The 19,506-nt window shown below is 35.6% G+C and overlaps 1 protein-coding gene across 1 annotated transcript in view; it reads left to right on the plus strand.

Moving 5' to 3' along the window:
• LOC150078811 (uncharacterized) overlaps nucleotides 1-19,506 on the plus strand; it is a 329,603-nt gene that overhangs the window by 33,473 nt on the left and 276,624 nt on the right. The window contains exon 3 of the mRNA XM_090382376.1: nucleotides 4,269-4,479. Within this exon, the coding sequence (XP_090238502.1) occupies nucleotides 4,269-4,479 (211 nt within the window). The remainder of the gene's footprint in view (nucleotides 1-4,268; nucleotides 4,480-19,506) is intronic.

Genomic DNA, 19,506 nt, shown 5'->3' on the forward strand with positions numbered 1-19,506 from the left:
TAGTGATGTTGTAAAAGCCTCTCACGAGCATATGGGAGGCTTTATTATGTAACTGAGCCATTCTTTCATATTTTGTTCCCTGTTAAGTACTGTATGGAAATTGGCAAACTGCTTTCTCTGTATGCAAATTGGCAAACTGCTTTCTCTGTATGCAAATTGGCAAACTGCTTTCTCTGTATGCAGTGCCTCACTACGGAAGTGTATTTACTCTAGGAAATTGGTAATCTCAAAAGTTTGCTTTTTGAGAAATGATAAAGTAAATGTAACCCCCACACGAGGTATTTTTGTCTGATAAAAAGAAAATGAACAAATTTCAGATTTACTTGGGTTTTAAAAGATGACCAAAAGGTTTTGTAAAAATATACATATAATAAATTGTAACCATAAATTAATTCACACCTTTCTCTCCATGCCTTTACTTCAAGTTTTGGATTTTAAACTTGGACTGAGTCAACCTTAAAATTTTAGATGATTTTTAGTGCTTCAAAGGTTAACTTATACAACAGAATGTATGGTATCTAAAATACTGAAAAAAAACTCAATAAATCAGATTTTTCCAACTATGACAGTATTGCAAAATGCTGCAATGGCTGTAAACTCATACTGTACAAATTCTCATTAAAATTTGAATAGAAATATAAAAACATGCTGGTAACGTGATGAGAATTTATATAGACAGTAGCTGAATAAAGAATGTGGTTAGTATAAGCCTGAATGATAATAATGGCATTAGTATGCATAATGATGAATATAAAATAATTAATTGAATTACAATATATTATACAGGAATACCTCGCATAGTGTGGTTAATTTGTGCCAAAAATATACCGTGCTATGCGAAACCGCGCTGATCTAGGTGTTATTAGTATGTATTTTAATGTAATGCATTCCGACAATTTGATTATATGGGTCAAGTTGCAAAAATATATGGATGTTTGTTTACTATAAATTGATGCACACTATGTTCTTGCAAAAAAAGAAACTAAAATGATAAACATGAAAAATACTAGTAAGTACAGTACAAATGATTTTTATTGCAGTATGTACATACCAAAAGAATATAAGTGAAGTATGTACTGTATTTTTATTTTGAAAAATAACTGATCAGCTTAGTTTGCACAGTTTTTTTTATTCTTTTTATCTGCATACATCTCTTTATAACATCGAATGTAATTTTGCAACGTCTGCCTTACTTTCATACCTCGTTCGATGTTTCAATCTAGAAGAACACTCAGCACCATTACATTTCTTTTTTCCACTCTTATTTGCGTATAAAGGCGTAACATTTTTAAAAAATAATCTTTAATAAAAATATTTGAAAAATATTTGTACGGCTTACACACAGCCAACGACCTCACCGCTCAGAATCTAGTGTTTACTAATGTAAGAATGCTAGCAGAGTCCATATATAATGTGAGTTGCAACAAAAGTCAGCATGGCCTTGAATCCATAACGCATTGGCCTACGTGCTGGCATAATACATACATACATATGAAATGTATTGGTGCCTAATGCAGTTAATTTTCTTCAATTTGTAAACCGTGCTATAGCGAAACCCGTGCTGTTCGAAACCGCGCTATGCGAGGTATTCCTGTACTTGCTTTCCAAAATGATAGCTAAAAAGTTCTAAATCCCAGCCTGTGTATGTTGTAAATTGATTATGTTTGTTTTTGTAAATGGATTGTTTGTTTATGTTGTAAATAGATTGCAAAACATTAACAAAACATGGACAGTCATAGACCTCATGGCACCCCAAGACAAGAAGCATCCTCGAGGCACATTATTCATTTACCTTTTCGCAACAGACTAGAGTGTAGAGTGTGTTTAGTGTCAAGCGGCACCAGGGGTTCCCCCATCTCTGCGGGCTATACATTGTGGGTGTGAAACAGAACACTGTCAATGCCAGAGGTTTAAAAGTGTATGGATTTTGTACATATGTAGTGTCGTGTACCGTTGTTCCTTTGGTCATTTAGCCGCTGGGCCCCTAATGGGACCCAACATTGTCCACACTCTGCCTCGTGGAGGCAGACCAGGTACACCAGTATTAGAGTTATTTACTCTGGCAGGTCCTGCCACCTAATTTCCTGAGATTTCAGTGGCAAGGACCTTAAAAAAATAAATAAATAAATAAAAAAAATAAAAATAAAATAAATAAAAAAATAAAAATAAAATAAATATTAAAAAAAAATAATAATAATAAAAAAAAAAAACGTTATAGTTATGGGTCAGCCAAAAAGAAGTACTATTTATGCAAATAAATGTTAAGTTTTTGGGTGTAGGGCTCAAGCAATTTAAAAATGGTTCAGACACTAGTAATTATAATTAAAAGAGAGAGAGAGAGAGAGAGAGAGAGAGGGGTGGGGAGACTGAAGGCTGGGGGGAAAAGACAGAAATAAGGGCTCCATAGAGAAGATGACCCCGAAATCAGTGGAGCAGGCCCATGCCCCACCAGAGGGAAGAGAGGGGCGGCAAGGGGAGGAGGAGACCAGAAGTCACCTCCCCCTCCCGCCCAGGGAGTGGAGGCAAAGGGCCACGCAAGGGAGCGTGGCTTAAAAAAAAAAAGAAAAAATTCTATAGAGTCCCAAAGGAAGGTCTTGTATCTGGGTGAGAGCCAGTTTCGTTGAGTCCAAGGATGGTTAGTTTAGTCACAACAGACTAGTGACACTTTTAAAAATAGCATGGCTGCAGTGTGTGCATACTTCATCATGCTTGTTTGATTAGTTGGAACTGAATTTCCCATATAGCCATCTGAGAAATCTGCTGTAAGGGTTTGAACACCGAGAGGCAGGTTGAGCATTGTCAATTGTCAATGCCAGAAACCTGCCTTAATCTGTTTACTAACAATGGATGCATATAAAGTTTATTGACTATTGCCTGTTATTAGTATTAGCAGAGGCATATGATGCAAGAAAGCAAGCTTATATAGCATCAGTCAAAAAAAAAAAAAAAAATCCCGTTTCACCCATCCATTCACTCCAAACGTTTGTCTAATTCAGCCTTGAATTTATTTAAGCTGTCAACTTCCACGACGGATGGAAGCTTGTTCCAGCAATCAACCATCTGCTGCCTAAAGTCAAATTTTCGCACATTTATTCTACAACTGTCTTTTGCTAATTTGAATTTATGCCCTTCTCAGGTGCGGAATCTGAGCAAGAAGAAGAATCCCATCAGCACTGAGCTTCCTCAAACCATTCAAGGCCATATACACCTCAACCAGATCAAGTGTTTAATTATTGGTACTGAAAACCCACATTTACTGGAAAACATAGTAAAGCCATAAAAATATGCCAGGCTCGACATGGGAAATGAGAGGAATGTATGGATCCATGTCTTCAAATTCTAAAAGTCATGAAAATTCTAATAGACAAAAATTTGATGAATATGATCGTTTATTTAATGAATTAAAAAAGGACATGAAAAGCTTTAGTCAAAATGCAAAATTTTATAAAATGGAATGCTTGTTGATAAAATATCTAAAATATCTTTATTGTTTAAACTTTATTTAAACAATAAAGCTTGAGTTACTGTCTGATTCTTTTGTTATATATTTGGCATATTATGTAAATCTTTGAAATCAAAGTATTGATATCCGTGGTTAAAAATTAATGATTAGTAACCAGCAAGCTTTAGCTATAAATCATTCCAACAAGCAGGCAGATAAACATAACCAGTACCAACAAGTATTCCAATAAGCTTTTATTGCATGCATTCCTTAACTGGCATGTCATTTAAGCCACTTATCAGCATTGGTTATTTTAAAGTAGGCAACCTGCTTTCTTTGTGTTCATACCCTAAGACCTGTCCTGGAGAACAGTGAACCCACTATAGCATTTTATCATCTTTACTTGTTCATAAGTCTCAGCAAGCACATAGTGACCTATTGTTGCCAGTTTCTAAAGCTGTCCAAAAGTATAAAATGCAAAACAGTGTTATAACTAGCAGTTTTACTTCCTGCATGAATTATTCTTTGATTATTGTTTATATTTTAATTAAGGATATAGTTCTCTTTGCTGAACCACTTTATGCTCATTGTTCAATGCACAGAACTCAACTCTATGTGCATATGCTCCCAATCAACACTCATAAGACATGTTATTGTCAGATCACAGCTTATTTGTATTCATATATTTGGTTATATAATAGTAGTCCTTGCTTATGTAACAGTATTTTTGGCACGCCTTTACAATTAGGTATATATATGCCAAAGTCAGTTTGTAATTATTTGATATGTCTTACTAACCAATTCTCTCTTTTTTTTTTTTTTTTAGAACCAAGTAACCCAAGGCACTTCTTTGTGAATGGCTCTGAACAAGACATTTTCATTGAAATCAGTGAAAGAATATCTCATCAACTAGTCTCATACATCTTTAAAATTATTGCAGAGGAAAATCTTGGCTATGGGGGAATCAGACTTCGTACCTTTGAAGAAACTGGAATCAGAGACAATTTATATCGAATTTCAGGATGCCACTCACCTAAGTATGCCAATTTATACAAGTCTATGTATACAGTAATACCCCGCAGTTACGCAATAGGTGGGTCCGACGAAAATCGCTTAAGTTGAATTCGCGTAAGTCGGGGTACAACTTTGCATATAAATACATGTAAATTTTGTTTAATTGGGACCAAGGACTAACAAAAACACTAGTTTAAAAGAAAAATATTTAATAAAATTGCGGTCATTTATACATATTAATACAAATTATGTATTAAAAAATAAATGAGTTACGTATAATCTAACAAATTCGTCTGACGACACACGCCTTCTTTTTTTCACGCAGAATTTCTTCGTAGCAAGCTAATAATTTTTTATTCCTTGCTTTGTAGCTATAACGCGTTCTTCATTGGAGTCTGTTTTCTAAAATTTTTAAGCCATTTCAATTGAGCTGAGACCTTCTGTCAAGCTTGCAATTGTCATGTGCTTTTCTGGTGGAACTGGGTCTGAAGTGTTGGATAATTCAGTGACGTTTTGCTCACGCATCTCTATGAGCTCATTCATTGTCAGCTCCTCATTATGTGAATCCAACAGCTCTTTGACATCATCACCATTGACTTCCAAATCTAATTGCCTGGCAAGATTAACAACTTCTTCTATCATATGAGCGACATGATCAGTTTCTGCCGTTGTTTTCGTCTCGTTTTTGAAAAAAAATGGACAAAGTTTCTTCCAGACACCATTCAATGTTTTTTTGTGAATTTCATCCCAAGATTCTTCAATGATTCTTACGGCATCTAAAACATTGAATTGTTTCCAAAAGTCTTTAACAGATATCTTACTATTTTGTCTCATAGCTTCATTCAGACGTGCAAATGAACGCCTCGTGTAGTAGGCCTTGAATGTTTTGATGACTCCCTGGTCCATCGGTTGAAGCAAGCTGGTTGTGTTTGGAGGCAAAGACACAACTTTCACACGTCGGTCGAAATTAATTAGGGTGGCAGGAGGGTGACCGAGTGCATTGTTAATAAGAAGGATCAATTTAAATGGAATCTGTTTAGACTTGCAATAATGTTCGACTTCGGATATGAAGTGGTGACCAAACCAGTCCTCAGAAACGGAAACTGTCACCCAAGCTTTATGATTTGACTTCTAAATCACTGGTAAGCTAATTTTAGATATATATTTTTTAAAACTCTTGGGTTTTCGGAGTGATAAATTAAAAGAGGTTTTAACTTGCAGTCACCAGCTGCATTCCCGCCGACCATCATTGCCAGTCGGTCTTTGGAAACCTTAAAGCCTGGAAAGTTTTTTTTTTATTCGTGAAAACGATGTAATTTCCGACAAAAGTTGAGCACGAATTCGAACGCACACATATAAATATGACAGTTGGAATGCAAATTCTTGTATGTGTGTGCAGCTCATGCAGCAGCAAAGTCGAATTTTGTTCATCTTTCGCTCTCACTCTCCGCTGTCGCACTGTATATCGATAGCATATGAAAAACGACCTTGAAGATAGTGGGCAGCAGTGTTGCCAAACGAAAAAATCAAGAACCGCGTAACTCCGAGTTCGCGTAAGTCGGGGTATTACTGTATATATAAAAAATGAAATCTCTCACTTTTTACAATTTTCAGTCAATACTTGTAACTTAAATGCAATTAGTTTTCCTTCTTTTGGTTAACATAACTCTGTTGCATATACACATATTTTTTTTTGAAGCACCTAAAAAAAAATATGTAAATAAATTTATTCAGAAAATTTGTCAACAAATCAATAAAATCAAAAATAGGCCTCCTTACACAGTATTATGTAAATATGTACTTTGTGATATTATATATTATGACTGACCATTAGAATATGGTCAGTCATAATATATTTGAGGAATGACAGTTGTCGGATAGATGTGCCTTTAGCCAGCGGGTAGTTGATTGGTGGAACAGACTTCCATCTTTTGTTGTGGAAGTTGATAGCCTAAATAAACTTAAGGCTGAACTGGACAGGTATTTGGAACAAACAGAGGGGTGAAATCGGAACGGGTTTTTTTTTTTGGTTGATGCTGCATAAGCTTGCTTTCTTGCATCATATGCCTCTACTAATGCTAATGTGTTAGTCTGAATTATATCACAGGCTGGGATTGAGACTAGCTGTAATCTGATCATCCAGACTGGATAAATGAATTTCGCTCATTTCATTTGCTAGTGGCTGATAATCATGACAAATTCATGCCACATAAAAAATATAGCAGTTTTTCGTTAAGAGTATTTCCGAAGGTTAATTACCTCACAAATTTAGTACCAGCATTCCACCACATCTGCTTTAGCAACTAGATTTTGAAAACTAAGTAATATATCAAATAAAATTTAAAAAGTAATTAGTCTCCACTCACAAGCTTTATTATTATTATTTTTTTAGAAACTTCATAGTATATAACCAAGCTGTGATGCTCAATACGTTCTACATTGATATCAATAATTGTAGAAGAATAAGAGAAATTTACCTGAATATGATACGTAGAACACTTCTGTATGATACTCTCCAGAAATTAAAACAAATAAAAGATTAACGCAAAATGATTAGAGTAAAAAATCAATTGAAAACAATTAAAAAATTAATTAAAAATTCAAAAAACAATTCAAAAATTAATTAACATAAATTTTGAAAAACGATTTTCCTTCCTGAAGAAGACAGTGCTTTTCGACCATATGTCGTGATCACAGGAATGGAAATTATGGAGTGTGTGAGATTGAATCTTAAATAGAGATTATTTGTCCTTGCACATGCACATGAAAGGCCGCGATTATTTTTCTTCGTGCATGTGTACAAAAGACGAATGAATCGGAGATTAGATCTGAACAGCTCACTTTAATAAAATTTTCATGTCATTTAATTTCGAAGGTTTCTGCAATTAATAGTCTCGTATAATTACATTGGACACTTAAGTATTTTGGCCTCATTAAATAAAAATGTATGCTTTTCATTAACAGCATGAAAGGCTAGTTCTGATGCTGCTGAACGAGGAGCACGAACTGAGGCTGCATGCTGTTTTACTCAAATATTCATCAGAAATCTCATAGATACTTGGCAAGATGAGTCACAATCACTGCAAGAAATGTTGTATACGAATTCATTTATTTGTGTCGCAAAAGGGGAAAAGACTGAGCATTTGTTCAGTATAGCATGTAATTTCCATATGGTTGGTCTGGCCACAACTTAAATTCGGTATCTTTAATGAATTTGTTAAGCTGCTTGTGCCACTGTCCAACATATGGAACAGAAATAAAGTATTTTTTGATATTACTATTGTTGATTGGTGTTGCTTTTTTTATATCCTATCCTTAGCTTGTACCCTAATTCGGTTTATTGTAGCAAGGGGATAACCTCTGTTTAAGAATCTGCTGATTAATATCTGTATTTCTGAGTCTAAAGCAGATTCCATCATTGAATATTTATAGGCATTGAGAAACTGATTAAAGATAATAGACCTTTTGTAGGTGAACGAATGATAGCTGTTGTAGAAGCATGCCAGTATAGTTTTTGAAACTGCATGATAAAGGTAAAGTGCAGCCATTATGAACCCACTGCAGGATGGAAGCCTCCTCAACAATTCATGCTGAGGGAAATGGACCATAATCTGCGCCGACCGGGCTAGCCGAGTGGGTAAAGTACCTGCCCAGCAACCCAAAGGTCGCGGGTTCGATTCCCGCCTCGGGCTTGGATCAAAGTACTGCAAAAACCTTGGGAGGTGCAATATGGCCACAGAAGCCGATGCGCCAATAACTACCAAATCAAAAAAAAAAAAAAAACCATAATCTGCCACGCTGGTCCAGTGCGGGTTGGCAGATCGACCGTATTCAGCATTCAGGGGCTTGAACCCCGGTCTACTCAAAGAGCATGTGCTACTGCACTCCCGCTCCTGACTACTCAGCTACGGAGCCTTTGCATGATACTGCAACATTATTACTCAATATTACTTTATTAGCAAGGAATTAAAGCCTATTTTGTCTGAACAGAAATTTATTGAATTAGAATGTGGATGATGATATTAAAACACAGTCTGATGTATCAGAAGCTACTTTGCTATCTTCTTCAAAGGCAGAATTAAATAACTTTATAGTTGATAGTTCAAAAATTGAAAAATAAATTAAAATACAAAAAATTAAAGGAGAATATATAACACTACGGGACAAAGTACAAATACAAAAAGGTGTTTACTACTTACCAATACAGAAAACAAATACATTCCTATTGTCCTTGTAAGGCAAATAGGCACATGCAGCCATTCAAACTAAAATATACAACCCCCCCCCCCACACACACACTTGGCACCTCCGTAGCCAGGTGGGCAGGAGCAGCAGTGCGTAGCATACACTTCTTGATTAGACTGGGGTTCAAGCCTGTGACCACAAAATACGGAGGATGTGGAAAGGTCAGAGAATGACCACCGCATATCTCCAGAGCAATATGGCCTTAGTTTCTAATGCTCCTAAAATCCAAATAACAACAACCCCCCCCCCCACAGAAAGTACAATTTGGTCCCTATGTGAAATTCTCAAATAGGTTCCCCCATTTGTTCTTTAACACCAACTACTTTTATATTTAAGCGGCCTCCATAGCCGAGTGGTCAGGAGCGGGAGTGCAGTAGCACATGCTCTTTGAGTAGACCGGAGTTCAAGCCCCTGAATGCTGAATACGGTCGATCTGCCAACCCGCACTGGACCAGCGTAGCAGATTATGGTCCATTTCCCTCAGCATGAATTGTTGAGGAGGCTTCCATCCTGCAGTGGGTTGATAATGGCTGCACTTTACCTTTTTTTTTTTACTTTTATATTTGAGAGGAAACTGTGAGCCACTTTTATATTTGAGTGGAAACTGCGCACCACTTTTATAGTTGAGGTAGAGATCACAGACCATGAAATATATTAATTAAATTATATATGTAAATGTATTAATACAGCAGCCCTCTCATCCAAAGTGATTAGTACAAGTAGTCAATCAGTTAATTGACAGTTAGTTAAAGTGAAGTGACAAAAAAAAGTATATATGCTTACTTAAGAATTTAATTTTCATTTAAAATATAAATACAAGTAGTTCCTGACTTTACAAGTTAATTTGTTCCTAATGGGCGCTCATAAATCAAACTCATAAAGCGGGAATATATTTCCCATAGATGTAAAACAGGGATTATGTTCTCAATAATGAAATTTGACCATAATTATGTTAAATAAAGGTAAAAAAAAACAGTAGTTTATTCTTAAGCATTGATTTATTTATCCAAAGAAATGAAAACATAGCCTTTAAAATCAAGCAAATTAAAATAATAAAGAAATTATTTATGTCATACAAATGTTAAAGAATGTTTATTCTTCATCATCATTGACTAAATGCACACTCATTGATGGTTCTTCACTCATTATTGGCTCGGCACTCGTTGGTTTGTTGGAAGCACAAGGAGTCGTCTTCTTCTTCTTCGGAAATGTTTCAAGGGTCTTTTGTTTCCAAGGCAGTCTTCTCTTTTCTTTATAAATTTCATAAAGATATTTCATAAAGTGATAGCACGCATAAGCATTTTTGAATCTGTAGTAACTTTTCTAGTGCGCTCGAAAATCTCAATTGCTTTTTCTGTGTTGAAAAGCATAGTCACGCTCCTTGAGAGTGAGGGAATGAACAGGAGTTTCAGCTGTTAAAACTTCTTCCTCAGCTTCTTCACATTTTGCCATTTCAAGGAGATCTTCATTTGTGAGCTCTCCATTGTGTGTTTGAAGCAGATCAGTGACATCAATTGTAGAAACCTCAAGCTGCAGTTGGTTAGCAATGTTAACAATCGCTTCTGTTTCATTTTTGTTCGATCTCTGCTGGTTCTTGAAATCCTTCAAGATTATCAGTAAACTGATGACACGGTTTATTCCAAATACTCTTCATGTTCTTCTCTGTAATTTTGTTTCAGGCTCATTTTATTTTGATTGCATCTAAAATATAGAATTCTTTAAGAGTTGGACTTCCCTCTTTGAAATGGCTTATTTATGAATGTTTAGCATTTATTTATTGCAATTAATGTTCATATTTTTGATTCTGTTGATACTTGATACTTGAAAGAAATTAATGTTCATATTTTCGATTCTGTTGATACTCAAAAGAAAGAACTCATAAAGCAGGAACTGCCTATATGTACATTCATTTATAAAAAATCAATAGTTTTCTTTTATTCAGATGATGAAATGTGATGTTATGCAGCACAATATAACAAAGATATGTATCTACGGCATTTTTGGCAACTGAATGAGAAAATTTTGGTCCCAGAATGAATTCAATCTCCTCGTCCTCATTTCATATTTAGTTCCAACTGTTTCTGTGACAGCTTTTGTGATTAAAATCATACAAGTCATCAGTCATACAAACTTCAGTCACACGAATTGTCATATGGATGATGCTTCGTCCATGTGATGGTGTGTATGAGTTCTGCATTGTCCATAATATCACTTTCCAAGCCACCCTGCCACTAAGAAAATGCTATATTGTAAACATATCTTTGATGTTGATAACTTTTAATGATTCTATAAGACCTTATTCGTGTCTTCTATTTCTCCCAAAATTGAACTTCAAAACTTTTTTTTTTTTTTTGCCTGCATTGTCTCTTTAGACATTCTAGAAGCTGGATCAAGGATATTACATTCAGTGGTAAAAACATGGCTTTTATGTCCCATTCTTTGAGTTCCTTAGAACTGAGTCGTAAAAGAGTGTTTTTCAGAGAGCCTTTTTGAATAAGTTTATTTTCTTTCTTTACAGAAGATACAAATTCATGAAAAAATCATCCTGTGAATAATACAGAGCATATCCATGCTGATTTCTATGAGTAGTAATAAACTGATAAGGATGAACTATTTATATTTTTTAAAAGCTCCATGATTACTTTTATCAACAATAAGGAAGCAGCAGTTTGCAAGTTCCAGTTTCATTATTGCAGACAGTTATCATGATTCTCCCATTGGATTCTGGTGTGCCAAGCTCTGCTTTTTTTGCAGCCATTTTTGTAGGTAACATCTTATAATTAATACTGTTTTACCCATATTATAGAATTGTAATAAAATGGGTAGCAGTTTTTGAGTAGCAGGCAATTTTATAATATGGGTGCAATTTTTGAGTAGCAGGCTAATCAGTGGATAATTTCCCTCTACCGATACTTAATATATTAATACCATGACATTTTTTATAACATCCAAGCCACCTGTCTCTATAAAACTTTATGCACCATCAATGTTTTGTTGGAAAATGAAAGCTTTTCTTTGATGCTGCTTTCATGGATTCGCTGAAAGGTTTCTGTAAAGTGGTGCAAGAACTTAATGACCCTTGTAAAACTAACTGAGTGCAACACCTGGATTTTTTATTTATTTCCAGTCTTTTACAGTTGTTTCACCCACTGTTAATTCAGTTATTTTAGTAATATTTAATTAAACTATGTATTCTAATAACAATAACAAATAATTTTACTGATGCAAACAGGGTTTGGAACAAGCACATAGGTAACATCTGGAGAAACATATGCTAGCTGCAAGCATACTGAACCCCATGGTAAATATAGGTAACATCTACAGAAACATATGCTAGCTGCATCATACTGAAGCCCATGGTACACTGCTATGTGCTGTGATCATCAGATAGTAAAGAAGGCTTCTACTGTAGCTATTTTTTAATTTCAGTGATATACTTAACATAGGCAGTATATATTAGGTTATTACAGGCACATCTGATCCGAGCACTGTTAAAGGAATTTAACAGTGAAATTTAATTTAATGTTGCCTACCACAAAAAAAAAAGCTCTGTTTTATTGTGAAGTCCACTTAATGCCAATGCTCCACTTTGTATATCACTAGGATTATATCTATAATAATGACATTAATACATGCCACAGGCTAATACATGCTATACAAACAGTAAACTCAAATTCATAGAGGAATCACTTGCAACCATTCCCATGGGAGTCATGTAATCCTGCATTGTAGCATTCTGACATAATTTTATATAATTTTTACTTTAATAATAATACAAGATTATCTCAGCATTCTTAATTAATTACACTGCAGTGATGTACTTTTTTAAAATATAGGTAACCCTCGCATAACATGGTAGTTAGGTTCCTACAAAATGTTGTGTAGTACAAAACAGTGTTATACGGCACTAAGAACCAGCAGAAAAAGGAAGGTTACATTCCAAAAGCTAACAAAAATATGCCATTTTTATAACTATCTATCGGAAACTTAATTTTTATTAAAAACAGTAATAACGGAACAAACCATCTTACAAACTATGATACATATATGTCAGATAATGTGCATTCATTTAATTTTCTTCCTCTTCATTGCTGCTAAACACAATCAAACAAGAACGTTTTCTCTGTTGCAGAACATCTTCTTTCAGAAAAAAAATTCAGAATATCTGAATTTTTTTCAGCCTGGTCTGTGCTTGTTAACAGGAGAGACTGCTTCTACAGGAATGGGATACACTTAAATAGAAAGGGTGCAAGAATATTTGCTGATATTATTGAGGCAGAGTTCGGTGGGTCGGAAAACTGCTAGCTTGGGAGGATAAACGGACTAATAGATTTAAAGTAGCCGCTGGCAGAGGTAAAAGTGATTCTTGCACTGCTACTATCAAAATGCAATTAAGCAGCAGCCTGGAAAGCAAGGCAATGGGGATTTCCAGGACTGCTGGGAGTCATAGTGGAACAAGTAAATATATGAGCTGTGTTAGTGTAACTAAGAGTAGAAATAGGTACATGTATACTTGCATATATACCGATGCTAGGAGTATAGTTAATAAATTTGATGACCTGGAAGTGCTAGTCAAGACATTAAAGGCAGATATTGTTGGGATATCAGAGATGTGGTGTCACACAGACATAAGCAGTGCAGAATTGTAATTTGGGGAGTACAATGTGTACAGAATGGATAGGAAGGGAGGAGGGGTTATGCTGTTAGTTAAGAAACACATAAAATCTAAAAAAGTGCATCCAATTGATGTTGGTGGACAATGCAATGTTGAGTCTGTTTGGTGTGACATAAGCACTGGGAAAGGAAAATGAGAGTAGGTGTGTTGTAGGCCTAATGACTCAAATGAGTACAATGAACAATTGTACAGAGAAATAGATTGGGCTAGTGAATCAGAATGTGTTATAATGGGGGATTTTAACTTCCCAGATATTGACTGGAACTTGTGGTTTGGTCATTCACACACTAGTAAGACTTTTGTGGATTTATTGGATGATTGTTTTCTGCAGCAGCATGTTCGAGAGACAACCAGAGAAGGTAATACTATTGATCTGATTATCAGCAGTGATCATTTGAGTATTAAGAATTTGCAGATAAAGGAACCACTAGGTTGCAGTGATCACAATGTACTGATGTGGGATTTACATAAAGATATAATTACCATCAGGGGTAAAGAAAAGAGTTTTTTTGCTTCCGTAAAGGTGACTACAGTGGTCTCAGACAGTTTCTAAATTCTGTACAATGGGACCAACTGATTCTAAGTGGGAAGCATTCAAGGAATTAATCGTGGAAGCTACTAAACATTTCATACCTATTAAGAAATATTGTTCATGGTTTAGGCCTAAATGGTTGTCAAATGAACTAATGAGACTCGTGGCAGAGAATAAAAATGCATGGGATGCATATAAATTATCAGGCGACACAGAAGCCTATGGCACATATAAGCTAGTCTGTAATCAAGTCACAAAGAAGGTTAGGCAGGTGAAGGCAGATTACCAGAAATCTTTAGCAAAGGATGAAAAGAAAAACAGCAAAGAGTTCTTTACTTATGTAAACTCTAGAAGGAAGGGGATGAATCAGATTGATTCAACTGTTGATGATCCTGCTCAGGTAGCTAACAAACTAAATGAATATTTTGCATCTACATTCACACATGAGCAGTTATTAAGGTTTGAAAATGCCAGAAGGTTATCAAATTGTAGCAGGGTGCTTAATGATTTTGTAATAACTGAGAACAAAGTGGAGGAGAAATTGTTGAAGTTAAACATAACAAAGGCACCTAGTGTGGACAGGATCAATCCAGTTATATTAAAGGAGGCAGCAAAGGAAGTAAGCAAAACTTAGCCATAATTACAAGAGCATCCTTGGACCCAGGGGAGGTCCCCACAGACTGGAGATGTTCAAATGTATTCCCAATTCACAAAGGGGGATCGAAGGATGACAAGAGTAATTACAGACCAGTTAGTTTAACTTCTGTTCTGGGTAAAATAATGGAGTCACTGGTTAAAGATGCATTGCAGGATCATTGAGACAAGACTGCAGCAATAATTCAGACACAGCATGGGTTTGTCAAGGGAAAGTCTTCTCTGACAAATCTGATTGGATATTATGATGTGGTTACAAAGGAACTGGATGCAAAAAATAATTTTGATATCATATACTTGGATTTCAGGAAAACTTTTGACACTGTTGCGCATGGAAGACTACTGTACAAAATGGAGGAGAATGGTATTAAGGGTAAGTTGCTATAATGGATAAAAGTATGGTTGAGTGGGAGAAGCCACAGAGGGTGGTAATCAATGGGTGCTTCTCTTCGTGAACTAATGTTATTAGTGGAGTTCCACAGGGTCCACTATTATTTTGTATATTTATCAATGATATTGATAACCTTTGTAGATGATACAAAGGTTAGCAGGGTTGTTAATGACAGTAATGGCAGTGTGTTACTGCAACAGGATCTAGAAAATTTGGGCAGATGGGCTGAGAAGTGGCAACTGAAGTTTAACCTTGACAAATGCAAAGTACTGCATATGGGTATAAGTAACCCCAGAGAAACATACCAACTGTGTGGTACTACACTTAAGGTGGTAAAAAATGAAAAAGACGTGGGAGTAATTGTGCAGTCAGATATGAAGTTTTCTGAGCAATGCAGACAGGCTTCCACGGCAGGTCATGGGGTTTTGTCAATGATATACAGGAATTTTGTTAGCAGGGAAAAAGAGGTGATTGTCCGTCCCTCTATATAAGGCAATGGTCAGGCCATGCCTTGAGTACTGCGTACAGATCTGGAGGTCTCATTTTAGGAAGGATGTAGATTTGCTTGAGCATGTACAGAGAAGGGCAACAAGATTGGTGAGGGGAATGAAGGGATCTTCTTACCAAGGGAGGCTTAAGTTCTGCAAATTGCAGCAGCTGGAGACTAGCACCTGCGAGGTGATCTGATTGAGGTGTATAAGGCCTCGAATGGGTTTAGCACACTGAATTCTGATGGGATTCTTCCACGGTTCAAAGTACGAACCTAAGGGGGCATAAATTGAAATTGAGGAAAGACAGATGTAGAATAGATTGTGTGGAAATTTGCCTTTAGCCAGCGGGTGGCTAACTGCTGGAACAAACTTTCATTTGTAATTATGGAAGCTGATAGGTTAAATAAATTTAAGGAGGAACTGGACAAACATTTAGAGGGAATTGTTTTATAAAATTTTTTTTTTTGGCTGATGCTGCATAAGCTCATACACTTGCTTTCTTGCTTCACAAGAAACTACTACTACTATCTTCAACTTCTGAACTTTCTTCTACAGCATCTAGATTTTGTGTATCTTCTGCTCTCTTTAAAAAATCATTAATTTGTGTGTGCTTTTGCTTAATAGATCTTTGTAAATTTCATGGTATGGATCTAAGCATTTTTGACTTCCCTTTTGAACTTTGTGGTGCTTTCAGTCAAAGGATCTGCATTCAAAAAATAAGATTCTAATTGCTTGGCTAAGTGTATGCCTTTTTATATTCTTTTTAGTGTAAAAGTTGGAACTTTAGAATTTTTATCTGTGCTAAAATCCTCTGAATTGATTTGGATTACCTCCAATGCCATTTCAACCAAATCCGCCTTGCTGGCCTCTTTTTCTATCAGTATTTCTTGAATATCTTCAGTAGTCATATCATTAAAACCATCCCTCCTACTGACTTAGCAAGTTGTACTATTGCAGAAATTCTATTTTCTGCCAGTTTGACCATATTTCCTGAATGAACTGACTCTGGCCATATATTTTATCAACATGCATTTAATGTTGAAGTTTTACTTCTTTGAGTAATAAAGCTATTATTCCAATACAGTTCACAATTGAAAAATGTTTCCATGCCTCTATCACTTCATTAGATTCTGAATCAGTTTTTTTCCAGAATCCACTGTAATGATTTTCTGATGTAATGAGTTTTATAGGTAGATATAATGCCTTGATCTAATGGCTGAATTAAAGAAGTTTTATTAGGTCCACTCCAATTCTCCAACGCATCACATCCTAAAAAATGTGCAACTTGTGAAATGTTGGTGGACTTTCTGGAACAGGACATGATCTAGTCAAGGAGGATGTCTGTCTTTGTGTGTACTAGGTACAGAGAGTGTGTAAAGAAATTAGGCACCAAATCAGCATTCTAATGGGTGGTGTTTATGAGAGTTTGAAGAGTATGGTCGATGCCCTCGAAGGAATTAAATTGGGGGGGGGGGGGCTCATCAACCCCAGGGGCTCACATCTGGTGAGTGTGGGCTTGGCACACCCAGGGTCCTAAGCTGGATTTCATCATTCTTCTCTTTCTTGGTGATTTCCTCCTACTTCTCTCTCTCTCTCTCTCTCTCTCTCTCTCTCTCTCTCTCTCTCTCTCTCTCTCTCTCTCAGGGTAACTCAGATTTTTTTTTTTTTTTTTGGCTAGTGCAGAATTGCTCAGGCTTCCTTGCACCATATGGCTAATTATAATAATAATATATAGGTAGTAGGAAACATTACTTCAACATTTTGGGTGACTTAAATCTTTTGGATGGCCTGGCGCATTATCCAATAGTAATAAAACTTTGAAATATAGATTTTTCTGCTTTAAATAGTTTTCCATAGCTGGCACAAAACAATTTAGAAACCATTCTTTAAATAAATCAGTAGTTACCCAAATTATGCCAAAGTTCCTTAGGCATAATTTAGGGCTGAAATTTAATTCACGACAAATTTCTTTGTGAATTAAATTTAATTATTCCAATACAATTCTTAAGAACAAAGTTTAGTAACTCATACCCAGAAAAATTTAAAAACAATCAAATAAAAACGAAAATAATCTTACAAAAACCTTAAAATTCACAAACTGCATGCTTCAAAGTCACAAATTTTTATGGTCTCACACAAGCAAAACTTCAGTAGCATAGTAACACGGGAATTTTCCAACAAAATAAAATGCAGGGATTTCCCAATAATTTTTTTGCATAACGACTAGCGAGTCAACAGCGGGGATTCACAAAAAAGAATGGAAACGTTGAAAAATTACATCCAAGAGGGTTTTCTCTGCACAAAAGCTCCAAAATACCGTGTTGTGCGAGGTTTGCTGCAATTTATCAATTGTATTAGAGTGAAACTGTGTTGTAGAAGTACAGAGTTATATGGAGGTTGCTTGTAGTCATATGCTACCATTTATAAGTTCATAGGCGTTAAAATGAGGTGAACAGTCTGGGGAAAATTTGGGCCCCTGCAAATGGATAGGTAGTTTTGATATTTTTACTGTATTCTTGATTAATTAATATATTAAATTGTGTGTTACAAAGAGATTAAATAGGGTTAGTAGTGTTCGTTAGCTTATTTTTAAATTTAACTAGTGATTTTTGTAAGTTACAACTCACTGCTCATACTGCTATTTAACAGTGTTTTTTGTGTGAATATTGTAGAATGTAACGAGTAGTGCAGAGGAATAGTAGGTTTTTAATTGTGATAAATAAGTAGTTTGAAGGTTTGGAGTGACCATTGTTCCTGCCATTTTTTTTAAAGAACTTTTTGCAGGCTCCATTTTTAGGCATGTTAGCATATATATGTAATATTTCTATTGTCTTCAAATAACCACCTCTTTCATCATCTTTCACATCCTTCTAATTTTCTCTTCAAAAATAAAAAACATTACATAACGAAAAAAAAAAAGTCGGAACCACTTGTTTTATGATGCAAGAAAGCAAGCTTATAGCATCAGCCAAAAAAAAAAAAAAAAAAAAAAAAACACACCCTTCTCATTTCACCTATCCACTCGCTCCAAATGTTTGTCTAGTTCTGCCTTGAATCTATTTAAGCTATCAATTTCTACAACGACAAATGGAAGCTTGTTCTGCAATCAACTATCCGCTGACTAAAGGCAAAACTTCCGCATATCTATTCTACAACTGTCTTTCCTCAATTTGAATTTATGCCCGCTCAGGCGATTATTCTGAACAAGAGAAAGAATCCCATCAGCATTTAGCATGCTCAAACCATTCAAGGATTTATACACCTCAATGAGATCACCTTGCAGGTCCCTAGTCTCCAGACCCTGTAATTTGCAAAACTTAAGCCTTTCTTTGTACGAGCAACCCTTTGCTCCATTCACTAATCTTGTTGCCTTTCTCTGCACTCATTCCAACAGCTCTTCATCCTTCTAAAAAATGAATAGCAAATGCTTAGAAAACGGTACTCACCTTGTATAAATCTGCAATAAATTTTTTTGGTAGATGGTGGTTAAATTTAGGTTGGAAGAAGCATTAAAAAGAACTAAGGCAGGGAATGAGGTGAAAATATTTTAAACAGATTTTAAAATGAGCGCAAGGAAGTAGAAATGCAGATCTCCAATCCTTGGTTTGTATTTCTACTTCCTTGCGCTCATTTTAAAATCTGTTTAAAATATTTTCACCTCATTCCCCACCTTAGTTCTTTTTAATGCTTCTTCCACCCTAAATTTAACCACCATCTACCAAAAAAATTTATTGCAGATTTATACAAGGTGAGTCCGTTTTCTAAGCATTTGCTATTCATTTTTTAGTCAGATTTATCACAGTATTATAAGGTTACTATAATTTCACTCTTCATCCTTCTTAAAATGAGGCCTCCAGACCTGTATACAGTACTCAAGGTGTGGCCTGACCATTGCCCTATACAAGGGGACAATCACCTACTTATCCCCGCTAGAAAAATTCCTGTATATCTTTGAAAAGACACCATGAGCTATTCTTGCAGACTGTCTACACAGCTCAGAAAACTTCATATCTGCCTAGGTCCTTTTCACTCTCTACCACTGCCAGTATAGTAAAACCCAGA

This window comes from Mastigoproctus giganteus, chromosome 10, assembly GCF_048544385.1.
Source record: "Mastigoproctus giganteus isolate SK-2022 chromosome 10, ASM4854438v1, whole genome shotgun sequence".
NCBI classification, from domain to species: domain Eukaryota; kingdom Metazoa; phylum Arthropoda; class Arachnida; order Uropygi; family Thelyphonidae; genus Mastigoproctus; species Mastigoproctus giganteus.